General features: G+C 33.1%; 1 protein-coding gene across 6 annotated transcripts in view; it reads left to right on the top strand.

Moving 5' to 3' along the window:
• LOC125056323 (PDZ and LIM domain protein 3) overlaps positions 1–13,398 on the top strand; it is a 28,966-nt gene that overhangs the window by 450 nt on the left and 15,118 nt on the right. For 2 of the 6 annotated variants that reach the window (XM_047659371.1, XM_047659369.1), the window contains exons 1-2: positions 2,512–2,694; positions 11,395–11,543. In XM_047659371.1, coding sequence (XP_047515327.1) covers positions 2,581–2,694; positions 11,395–11,543 — 263 coding nt within the window. In that variant the 5' untranslated portion in view covers positions 2,512–2,580. Of the gene's footprint in view, positions 1–214; positions 307–2,510; positions 2,695–11,394; positions 11,544–13,398 lie in introns of those variants that run through there. The other 4 variants (XM_047659373.1, XM_047659372.1, XM_047659370.1 and 1 more) reach the window with 3 other exon arrangements.

Here is a 13,398-nt window from a genome sequence, read left to right as displayed (position 1 = left end):
GCACTATATACATGAATTTTAATTGTAAATGTTTATTAAATTTCTATTCGTATAACCTCATCTAAAGCACCTTTTATTTTCATTGATTTGTATACTTACATTTTGTTTGAACTTTTGATCTACTTCAAAAGTGTACTCAAAATTTAAATTCCCGTCGTGCACGATTGCCTTGCGATGTGCAATTTTCACATAAATTAATGATATTTGCTTTTAGCAATGCCTATGTATCAACGGCCTCCGTTCTGGCGTGTGCCTCATCAGCGACGCGACCCTGAAGACGATGCCAGTAGCTATGCCAGGAAGAAAGTGAGTTTCTTTGATCTTATACCAGACTCAGTTTATTAGAGCAAGGTTAGCCGAGTGGTAAGGGTGTGAGATAGCAGTGTTGGCCTAGTGGCTTCAGCTTGCGACTCTCATCCCTGAGGTCGTAGGTTCGATTCCCGGCTGTGCACCAATAGACGTTATTTCTATGTGCGCATTGAACGCATTGTTGAAGGAAAACATCGTGAGGAAACCGGCTTGCATTAGACTCAAAAAGTCGACGGCATGTGTCAGGCACAGTACAGGAGGCTGATCATCTACTTGCCTATTAGATTGACAAATGATCATGAAAACATATACAGAAATCTGAGGCCCGGACCTAAAACGGTTGTAGTTCCACTGATTTATTTATTTATTTTTATTTAAGCGTGTGAGACAGTTTCGTTTAAATTGCGGTTAAATTAAAAAAAAATATAACCTACAACCTTTTCCGTGGCGATGTTACTACAGACGAAATTTATATTTAACAGAAAAATATGTTTTTAATTCAAAGAACGATTTACTGTCGTGTCTGTGCGGACACATTACACCAGTAATAAATTGACACGAAAAGTCTATTTGGTTGGAGAATGTGGCAGACCCATTTCTGTTTCCTTGCTTTTTAAGAAAAGTAATCAGAATTCTGAGCCTACCAACCTGAAACAATGTTTCATGAAGGGAAGTAAGCTAAGACATCCGCCCTACATACTTAAGCCACGGGGCAATATAATTCCAAACTCTTAATATTAAAACGCATTTTAATATATTTCATATTTCTTCTCTCTTTAAAAGATATGCGTGTCCTATCTTTCATAAAATGTGCAAATATATACCTAGTAAGTAATTAGATTCCCAGACTGTCTTTTAGTAGAACTATAGCTATATTGATGGTATAATATTTGGTTTTATTCCATATAGAGTGAAAATATCTATATCAGACCTCGCTAAAAATAAGCAAGGTGATGATGCCAGCCAAATTATGCGTCTCCACCTTCAAAATGATTAATTAACTATTTATAACGTAACAATAAACGCAGCTCATGAATCAATCAACGTAACGCAATAACATGCTGATTGATATTTCTTAGGAAATGAATGTCAAAAATACTAAAGGAAGTACTATTTCCCCTTTTTTAATGCACTGTGTCAACTAAAGTCCTTATCTATCTCTTTTCATTACACCGTAAGTACAATTTGACAGTAAGAAACAAAAGAGTCTTTAGTTAAATGAGTTATAGTGATTTAGTTTTGAAAAATACCCTGCTGAAAAATATTCGCTGAATAATTTCTTCATCACGTGCCACTTTATTACTAAACGATGGCTGTTAACAAACTAAATTGCCGGATATCTTGTGCGATTATGTACGTCTTCTTAATTAAAGATTTAATTGTAAATTTAATCATGTGTAAACATTATTAAAATTCGTATCAAGCAATGGTTAGGTGCACGCGAAACGTTGGTACAATTTAATAGTTTTAAATAAGTACTTATAATTAAACGATTAATTTTCTTGTATATTTATTTGATTTAATTTTAATAAGTAATTTTAAAGAAAGCATTGTTAAGTGCATATCTAATACCTTATCTGCTGTTGTTTTTTTTTGTAGCAAACAATTTGTAGTATATTTTGTATTTTTATTTTATACATATTTTTTTATTTTTTGTAACATTACCAAAATTGTCATATATTTTAGAAAGATTGTAACATATACTGTAAATAAAGCTTTACGTATGTTGTGGTAAAATTCAATAAATAACAAAAAAATAAATAAGTCAGTAATCGATATTCGTGTATACGATATTCGGCTCGTCTTAGTCAACAAAGCTTTGGTCTCCGTAGAATTAATCAATCAATAATAATAAATCGTTTATTTGCAAATAGAGTGGTACGTTTAGATCGATTTATTATAAAAATCCGCACAATCACACAATGCAAATGTCTTATTATTGTGATATAATAAGAACATTAACATAATGTCATAATAATAAGTTGAAAATATTATTCTGAAAACCCATTGCTGGTTCTTCCCAAAAGTTCAGCGGCCTTTACGAAATCCCCGAAAACAGAAGACTAAATATTTATACTTGATGTAATCACTGTTGATTGTCTGTCAGAATTGCATCACGGGAAAAAGAACTTCCGTATCGAATTGGGTCGATAGAGGGTAACGCGGGGAGGGGAGGGTGTGATTTGTGGTGGAGCTAATTTTGCCCACACAACGTTTTACACCGTCGTGCTCGCTGGTCAGCGCGATTGCGCCCGCGCATAACCCTTAACCATGGGGCGTCTGCAGACATTCGTTGTGACATTGAGGCGAGAGACCCGGGACACGAACTGGGGTCTTCGACTCGTGGGTGGCTCTGATCTGGCAACACCACTCATCGTTACTCGGGTACGAATCGATGTAAACAAACAGTTGGTAACATTCTGTGTTTTCTCCTAAAATGCTGGACAGAAGTAGTCAATTTTTTTTTTATTTTTCAAACTCTCCGACTATTGTGGTGCGGGACTTTATTTTATAGACATTATTTTGTTAAGAAATTTCCAAATAATATATATATTTATATTCCTATTCCTATATATTCATAGGCGAGTGGGGGCCCGCCGTCTCTTAGTTTCTTATTAGATTTCTGAAGTATGAAATAAGGGTCCGCACATATTCAAATACTTGTCTCTAAATTTTATTCAACTTATTAATTGAATATTAATTAGATCTCATAATTAATTCATTTCAATTTAGTTATTATATTAATACCATTTATTTGAGGTTTAATAATGGCACCTGTTTAAAGATAAAAGCGTTGTTTATTATAAACTAAATCGGTCAGTTCGATACTTGTCACCGAATTCTCGTGACCCAAATAGCAATGAGCTTCCGGCGGTCGCTATACAATTAAAACAATTAGTTCGAGATGTTTCTAGAAAAACAAACAACTATTTATTTTATAAATTACACGCCATTATGTGTCGCAGAACATTCGAAGTTTAGATTGTACCACCATAATATGTTTGTATCATAAATTGCAAATAAATTATTATAATGAATATATTATGTACTGTTAATTGTTAAAAAGTAGTTTAGCCCAAGCGAGCTCCTGCTTTTTTTATATTCAACGTATTAAAAAAACAATATTGCAAGAAAGTCTGCATATCTTGGACCGAATCAAAGAAAATTTCCACTACATAGTAATTGTCAATGTAACAGATGTATCTGTGTCCATATAATGCAGAAAAAAACACTAAAATGTATTGATATTCAACCTTGAAATATCAAAGGAAAGCAATATTTGGTTTTCAGAAACATGAATCACGCTTTAAGTAGTATGTCGAACGCTGGCTTGTTTATTTATAATCCTATGCTAGATTTAGAGCAATGCTAGGTCCGTACAACTAGATTAATATTTCTCGACTATTCAATTATTTATGAACACTTCACAGTAATAGGTAACATAGATGATTTGGGAGTATCACTAAGAAGTAGCATCTTCTTCCAAGCAAGAAAAAGATAGATACTATATATGCTATAAAAAAATTATAAATATACCTTTTTAGATCTAGGCCTCAGATTTCTCATCTAATAGGCATGTAGATGATCCTGTGTACACGCCGTCGACTTATTGGATCTAAGGCAAGCCGGTTTCCTCACGATATTTTCCTTCACAGTTTGAGCATATGTTTAATGCGCTTATGAAAGAAAGTTCATTGGTGGATCGAACCTACGACCTCAGTGAGAGTAGCACGCTGAAGCCACTAGGCTAACATTGCTCTATGTATGCTATAACAGGACCAAAATGTCTTTTCTTCTATAAATTTCCGTATTGCGTTGTAAGTTGATTCGTTAATGGCGTAATATAAATTCTAGAAGCAATGCAAAGCAATAGTATTCTGTCACTAGTAAGACGAAATGATTTTAATTAGTAGTTCGGTTTTGTACGTAAAGTGTATACTTGTATGATTAAATCTTCATTGTATATACTAATAAAGAACTATTAATAAATTTTTATTTGCTCTTTAAGGCGGCTTTTCTACTCCATCTGCCTACCTTTGGATATAATACACGTATGACGCAAGACAGTTAAGAATGATGTCAGAAATGTTTCTGACATCTTCAAAAAGCTTTACACCAATTCACGTAAACAAAATGGACGCGACGGGAAATTATTTTGTAAAAAATTAATCCTTAACAAGGCATATTTTTAATTTAAAGTAAAGTACAGTAAAAAATCAACGTAACAAAGTAACATAATGTACACTTATGACTCGTCAGTAAAGAAATACATATTAATGCTTCTAATTTTACATTTACTGCCAGTTCTCAAATCAAGGGCGTAGAACGGAAGAGAAGAACTGGCAATAAACTCTCCGCCACTCTTTTTAATCGCCATTATTATTATTATTTTACACAACGTTTGTAAGGCAAACATAACACCATGTTCCTTCCACATAATTTAGTAATAATAATAGTAATTTAGAATTTGTAATGTTTACTGTGTACTGTGTAGGGTAGAGCGGGGCTAGTTGAGCATAGGGGCAAGTTGGGCAATCGAAATATCTCGGAAACTATTCACCTTACGCGGGAGTATCATATAGCGAAAAGAAGGAGTCGTAGGAGAGGTAATCATCGCACGATAGCTAGTGGCAGCTCGACGAGTGAGTGAAGTGTCACGGCGTTTTGTTTATTTTGTGACCAAAAAGTAAAAACATTGTTTATCGCAAGTTTTCGTCTGTCTTTGTCAAATGTTCTCTGTTTTCAATCAGGAGAGTGTTAATCTTTCAGAAGATTATTGTATTTTTGATTTGTAAATAGATTTTGGGTGTAATTCTAGGCATTTATTTACAATCCTACTTTTCTTTTAAAATTCTGGGTTGGGGTAACTTGAGCAACTATAGCTCAACTAATTCTACGACTTAAACAACTGATGAGTAATGAATCTTTTATTTTTTGTTTGGATGCGGACTTACAAATGGAAGACTACAAGATGTTCCTACACTACTGAATACTTAAATAATGCTGCAAAGACTGTCCACGATGAGGGAAAAAGTGTGAATACCGCCGCTAAAGAATTCGGTATTGGTTGACTTTTAAATAAATTAAATGAAGGTGATGATTCATTTATGGGCTATACAACACCGAGGGAAGTAAATCCTCTCTCACAAGAGAACTGTTGAAAAAATTCTTGCTACAAATGGCATTTTTCTCCAAAAGACGTCCGTCACCTTGCCTAAGAGTGTGCTGAAATTCCACCAAGCTGAATTGCAAAAAAGATTTCCGGAAAAGAATGGTTGATGATGTTTTAAAAACAAAAAAATCGTAGCTATCCATACAGAAACCAGAACCCACCAGCCTTGGTAATCTTTTTTAGAAATTATCGGAAGTAATGGATAGCTATGGATGCTCATGTTTTGTTGATTCTAGTTTCGGTTAAATATACAAAGAAAATTTCTTTAAATTTTGTTGTTCTGTCAATAAAAGACTATAAATGTGTAACACACTGTCTAACACATATTTTATTTCATCTCAAGTTAACATAGAACCCATGGTTTGGCCTAGACATTCTTAGTGCTCAACTTGCCCCATACCCTTGCTCAACTTACCCCACCTATGGGGTACATTGAGCATACTTGACTTTCTGCATTTAAACATCTGTAGCTATTATATTAGACTTGTTACAAAAAAATACTATGGACACATTTGTTAAGGGATAAATTACTAATCCATCAGGACACATAACAACTCATTGAGACTTATCATTGAGGAGCTATATCCAAGCAAGTGAAAAATTGCTCAACTAGCCCCGCCCTACCCTACCTATTCGTAAACTATATATAAATTTCAATCAAATGGGCTCAAAAATTCTTCAGTTACTAAACAAATCGAAACTGTGCTTTTTACGGCACAAGAAAAAATATTACCAATACGTAAATGTCCGCTAATTAAAATCGTTTAGAAAAATTTATACACTATTTCGACATTTAATATCAGTGTTAATTAAGTTAATTGTTGTTTATTGAGCCTAGATTTTTAATCTAGATAACAATTAGGTCAAGATGCGTTGACTAACAGATGGAGGATGTATGATGCGAACCAAAAAATAGACCAAGGTTAACCAATATGGGAACGAAGGCCAATGATAAGTGCAATATTAATATTAATCGATATTATAAACGAATTGCTTATAGTGCTTTGGATTATAAACACAACACTGTTTGGTCACGTACTTGATAAGAAGGATTTAAATTTCAAATATACATATAAGCTTTTATTTATTTATTATCGATTAATACAGAAATACTGTACAATTAAAATAATTAACTAGCAACCTTATTCGAGCGATCTTTCTAGGCAACCGTGAGAAAAATAGTTAAAATAGTTACGGTATAAGATTGTATAGTTGTATAGAAATCCACGAATTTTATTATTATATTTTCGTGTCGTTTTAAATAAGATATTAAAAATGTACGTTATATTCAATTATATATTCAAAATTACGTCTTTTATATGAGTTTGAAGTCTACATATGTATGTATATGTATATATACTATAATATTTGTATAAAAAGTTATTAATCGCGTCACCATAACCAGACGCTTTCAGATGTTTGGGGAATAAATAGAGAGTTAAATGAGAAATAAATTCTCAAAAATTAAAAGGCCGGCAACGATCGCGAGCACTATGGCGTTGAGGCCATGGGCGGCGGCCCCTGTTCTTTAATTTTTTTTACTAAAAATACAAATTAATTAATAAATATGTGCAGCCTTTGATGAAAGACCTTCTAGTAATTAGTTTGACCAGTAATAGCGTAACACTGGCGTCATTATTTCACTATATGACAGGTTGACGTAAAAACATGCGCACGCGATATCCTTCTAGAACGCTGTAGACTGATTAACCGATGCAGAAAATAGAATCAACTTAAAAATTACTCAATAAGCCGCATACTATCGAGATTAAATGTGACTTCATATTAATTGGAACAATGTGTACGTATACCTCTTCATTACTGGTTAACCGTCAGTCTCGTGAACCTTGTCTGACACAGGACAGATGCAGCAATTCATCATCATACCCATACACTCCCTAACGTTACGAAGCCATGATTTTTTTCGTTCTACCAACACGCTGTTTACCCTGAATTTAAACATATGATACATAGTAAAACTCAACATGTTTATTCATACCTACATTTAAAAGCTTTTTAACGGATTAAACACGAATTTATTACTTATTTACTTTACAGAAGTCGTGGTTATAGACGAAAACGCATACATTTGCCTTAAAAAAGTTGTATTATTGAAACTATAGTATCCCAGTAGTAGTTCCCATAATTATTGTATACGGAATTTATAAAAGCTCTCGTTTTATAGACTACACTTTTCCAATATGTATTTATTTATTGATTTATTAGTACTCTTAAAAAATCAGCGGGCCTCAGATTTCTGTATCTGTTTCACAATTTGTTAATAAGGAAATAGGTGATCAGCCTCCTGTCATCCTGTGCCTGACACACACCGAATTTTTCGGCCTAAATCCGAATCCTCACGATGTTTTCCTTCACCGGCGAATGTTAAATGCGCACATAGAAAGAAAGTCCATTGGTGAACAGCCTACGTCGCTCTCAAAGCAACTAGGCCAAAACTGCTCTATATATTAGTGCTCTTACACTACATTTTAAAAATCCAATAATGGAATACGTATTATACATAACATAAGAAAGTTAAAACATTTAAAAATACACTTTTTCGACATATTTATTAAAAATAATTCGTCGTGAAACTTTTCCATAGTACACCTGTCCTCGGCATTGAGTCATGATGGATTTGCACAAATCACCAGTCAATTTGTCGGCCTTTACCAGGTCGATGTTTTCAATAAAAGTGTCAGTGACGGTTGGCACGACAACGTAGGCGGCCGCATTTAGCTTGGCCACTCGCCAACTTAGTGCATATCATACAAATCTCCCCAAACGAATAACAAGGTCATTACAATTATGGATTGAACCCATTTCATGAAATTATTGATTTTGTTAGAAGGTTAGAAGTCCTTTCTAAGGTTTAAATTAAAAGAAAACTCAAAGGAACAGGAGGTGAACATTAGGGATGTTATGAAGCTCCGTAATTGTAACCTAAACTATCGGATATCCGAAATAAAAATATATCATATATCTTTATATATATATAATTCTTCTGTGAGTGTGTATGTCACTGAACTTCTCTCAAACGACTGGACCGATTTTGATGAAATTTTTTGTGTGTGTTCAAGGGGATCTGGGAATGGTTTACATTCACAAATCAGCCCGGCAGGTGGCGCAATATATATATAATTTACAACTCTTCAATTTATTACATTTTTATTTTAATAAATAAAACTTAAAATTGTGGAGGTATATAATAATTACTTAACTATTTTGGTTTAGGTTTAAAGACTTTATTTCTCAAAAAGACAAAAAAAAAAATTTGACCGATTATAATACCAACTGATAACTTAACCAAATTATTACGTACTATTTGTGTTTATATTTAACTTCAATCTAGTAACCGTAACCGAAACTATCCAAAACTAACGGATAATCCGAAATAATTACATCCGAAACCGATATAATTTTATTTGAATATCCATAACCGTTTCCAGATCCGAAATGGCGTATCCATAACATCTCTAGTGAACATAATTCTGTTTGTTTTTATTGCAGTTTAGGTCGTTTTTCATTATCTATTTTTAATCTGTCGGTAGAGCCGACAGTCATAATATGCCCAGATATAAACTGATATAAACAAGAACAGTTCGTAATATACTCTGTGTTATGATGCACTACTAAAAAGCAATTTTTTTTAAATTTATACATCATTTACTCATTTCATAATTACGTTACCTTTAATTATCGGAATTAAAATGGGTTGCTATGCTATGCTTAATAAGTAAAATAATGAAAAATTTTGCAAAAATGATAATTATTGACCGTTCTCGATAACACATATTTCTTTAATTCCTGTGTTTGCAATTAAACTCCTCCGAAATGCTCTACTGATTTTCGTGTAATTTTGTGTGCATATCGATTAGGTATGCGAATTGGATAGAATATATTTTTCATCCCCCTAAATGTTAAGGGTGGTCCCTAAATTTTTATGTTTTAGACAAAACTTTTTGTTTTTAAGTAGCATACAAAATACCCTTAGTTTTCCCTCTACGATCAACCCTTTTTTTTATTATAGTACATTTTTATTGAACTGAAAAAAAACCCAGAACTAATATAACAAAACAACGTTTGTCGGGTCAACTAGTATTAGTATAGATTACTGTATTCGAAAATACGTAAAACTCAAACTCAAACTCAAAATATCTTTATTCAAGTGGGTAACCAAGTACACTTTTGAATTGTCAAGTTAAATTAATTGTAAATTTACATTTACTACCAGTTCGCAAGTCAAGGGCGTAGAGCGGGTAAGAAGAACTGGCAAGAAACTTTCCGCCAGTATTTTTAATCGCCAAGTATTGTCATAAAAATTGTTTGAACTGGAGCAAATCAATCCCAAGGATTAGGTTCATTTAAGTATTCCTCAAATTTATAAAAAGCTTTGTTGATTAATTTTCGTTTAACGAGGGCTTTGAATTTATTTAGTGATAATTCTCTAATTTCGCTTGGGAGTTTGTTGTAAAAACGAATAAAATTTCCATATAAAGAGTGGTTTATCTTTTGGAGCCTGGTTGGTCGTACACTCAAATTAGTTCTATTTCGCGTATTATACTGGTGAAAGTCACCACTTGTTTTAAAATCGTTTATATTTTTTTGGATATACAACAAGGCTTCAAGAATGTATTGACCAGATAGTGTCATAACGTAAAACAAATAACCAAAAATATCTTGACCTCGCTCATTATTAGTAATGTCATGGACTACGGTTATTCAACCTCACAGGTGAAAATTATGACATAACATTACTCATACACGTATTTTTAGTATGTTAAGCCTCAGCGAGTATTTTAAATATAAACGAATTTGTTAATTGTAAAACTAAGATGCGACATCATTTGCTATATCTCTATATATATATATATATATTATATATAAAATTCTCGTGTTCCATCTTCGTTCCCATACTCCTCCGAATCTGCTCAACCGATTCTCATGAAATTTTTTATACATATTCAGTAAGTCTGAGAATCGGCTACTATCTATACTTCAAACTCCTAAGTGATAAGGGGTGTAGACCTCAATTTTTTTATTTTTTTTTCGATTTTTTTATATTTTTTATGATACAACATACGAAAATGCATACAACCTCTAATTTTCACTACTTTACGATCAACCCCTATTTTTTACATACATAGTTATTTTTATTGAACTAAAAAAATGTTTCCAAGAAAAAATGTACATGGCAAAACAAACGTGTGCCGGGTCAGCTAGTTTCCTATAATAAAGCTACTTTAATTCCATAATGTTAAAAATTACATATCAATTAGTTTTGTTATTATTCTCTTAGTCAACGGTAGTTATATTTCCGTTTCTTTGTGTTCTGCAGTATAGACTCCTTTTGACCTCCTCCTGAACTTTCTATTTGGTTCTGTTGATATTCCCTATACTCATTAAATGAAGCCCAATCGAGCTTATCATATAACCTTTCTTTATAGACAAGTAGGTGATCAAAATCATATTCTTAATACGCGAAACCTGAAACTTAAAAAGAAAAATCCTTTGGTACACATTGGTATCAAACGCGTGTATTTGAGAGTTTCCAAAATAAGCAAATAATCTTATTATTTTACCTTATACATAGTACCGAATCGTATTACTAGGTTTTTTGTTCACAAAAACCTAAATGCCCACACAACAATATATAATATATTATATAACCTCAATTATGTAACTGTTTGAGACGTGATCCACCTGTTCCGTATTAAAATAGTTTTTTTTTTTTTTTTTATAAAACAGGGGGCAAACGGGCAGGAGGCTCACCTGATGTTAAGTGATACCGCCGCCCATGGACACTCTCAATGCCAGAGGGCTCGCGAGTGCGTTGCCGGCCTTTCAGGAATCGGTACGCTCTTTTCTTGAAGGACCCTAAGTCATAGTTGACCAATTCATAATAATTCCAGGTAACTCCTGGCACACCAGCTGGCCGCGATTTAACAAGAGGTGATATAATCGCCAAGGTCGATGACTACGATGCGAGGGACTTACGACATGAAGACGCGCAGAACCTTTTCAAAAACGCCAAAAATCAAATAAAACTCGTTGTTCAAAGGTAATTATTTCACATACGTTCGTTGATACAGGCGAAAGCACTGATTAAAGATTTCTAATTCTATTAGACATAGACATAACATTTATTACAAACAAAAACACACACACACAATAACTATAATAAAAAAAAAATTTGAGATATAAAAAAAAACATTCTGTTCGTTTCAAGTGTGTAATGCGTGTGTGCTGTGGCTGTAATTGGCTCAGCATTATGTTCAGGAGCAGAATGTTCCACAGCGCTGGTCATTCTGCCAGAGACCACAGCAGCTAATTTGCGCCTCACTCGCAAAAAAAGAAAGAAAATGAATGTAATAAATACTTAGAAGAAATAATAATAACAGTTACCAGTGTACGTAATGAAGTCTTGTGTAAAGGTGTATAGTAAAATTAATAAAAATGTAAATTAAATTAAAAGTTAAAAATAAGAATAATTGTTAAGACGTAGATTATTTTTTTTTTGGGCGGATCATAAACTAGATTTCCTTATTAATTACTTTGATGTTAAATTCTTTTGAAATGTCATGCTGGAGGATATTACGAATACCGTGGACCGCAAAACGCACCAATGCACCGATCCTTACCCATCTCTATATTTAAACCCGTTTATCAACTATATGCCAACAACGCATCATTTCGTACTTTGGTCACACAATGCGTAGGGGCGAGAACCTAGAGACGCTCATCATGATTGGCAACACTGAAGGCTGGATCGCGTGGAAGTTCGCCAACGGGATGGACTGATCATGTCAAAGTCGTCCTCAAAATTATACACAGTTGTAAAAACGCGCCAGATCTTACTGAGCTGACCACGATAGTCAGACATGAGATACCGACACACACAGAGAGCCAAATTAGTGAAAAAGGTCCCATAATATTCCTACATAGTTCCCATATCACGTACGAAACTAATTTAGCACTCATTGTTTTATATATATCACTAGCGGACCCGACAGACGTTGTCCTGTCTTAACTATGAATATTGATTTCAAATTGGTATAATTAATTAAAAAATATTTCAGAAACAAAGTGTTTATTATTCTAATGCTTTATGTTATACATCATTCTGTGTTTGTTTTTCTGGCTCGCATATTATTATATTATCAATATAATTACTCCGATCGAAGCATTTATTTTAAACGATATTAATTTTTCTTACATCCTCTTTGACGATATTTGCAGCACGCATTCTATCAATGTTATGTCAAACGCAATAAGGTTACATCAAAAAGTTCGAATTGTATGGTGGTTAAGTATTCTTAAATTTTCTAATTTTCCGCGCTTTTTTTTTCCTTTTTAACCTTCTCCTGACAATTACAAACACAACAAAAAAAGAATCAGACAAATCGGTCAAGCCGTTTTCATGTTATGTCGTGACAACGGAAAACAGGTTTCATTTTTATATATATAGATATGGTCCCTTGTAATCTTTATAAAAACCAAGTAGTTGGATTTAGAATTACGTCGCCCGAATTTGATGATACTGATTATGTAGGTGTCTTGATTGGAACACCTCAACGTGATTTTTGCTGCCGGAGTTGCGTCTAAGTATTAAAAAAAAAGTTTATAATTTTGTGTAATGTATTGAAATTCGTAAACAAACCGTACATTTTCTACTTTTCTATTGGTTATTAGAGATGTGACATTCTGCATAAAAAAATCAGTTTTTAATTAATCGATTGTTTTTTTAGCATGAAAAATCGATGAATAAAAAATAATCGATTTTTTTATAATTTTTTCAATACATTACACAAATCATTATCAAAACCCAAGTAGGTACCAACCCAATCACAAAATTCTTGTAAGGGCTTAAATATTCACCATTAAAAAGTTTACACGTTTCTGTTTGACATTAGTTG

This window comes from Pieris napi, chromosome 14 (genome assembly GCF_905475465.1).
Source record: "Pieris napi chromosome 14, ilPieNapi1.2, whole genome shotgun sequence".
Classification (NCBI taxonomy): domain Eukaryota; kingdom Metazoa; phylum Arthropoda; class Insecta; order Lepidoptera; family Pieridae; genus Pieris; species Pieris napi.
Note: the sequence above shows the minus strand (reverse complement) of the source record. Positions and strands in the feature narration are given on the sequence as shown.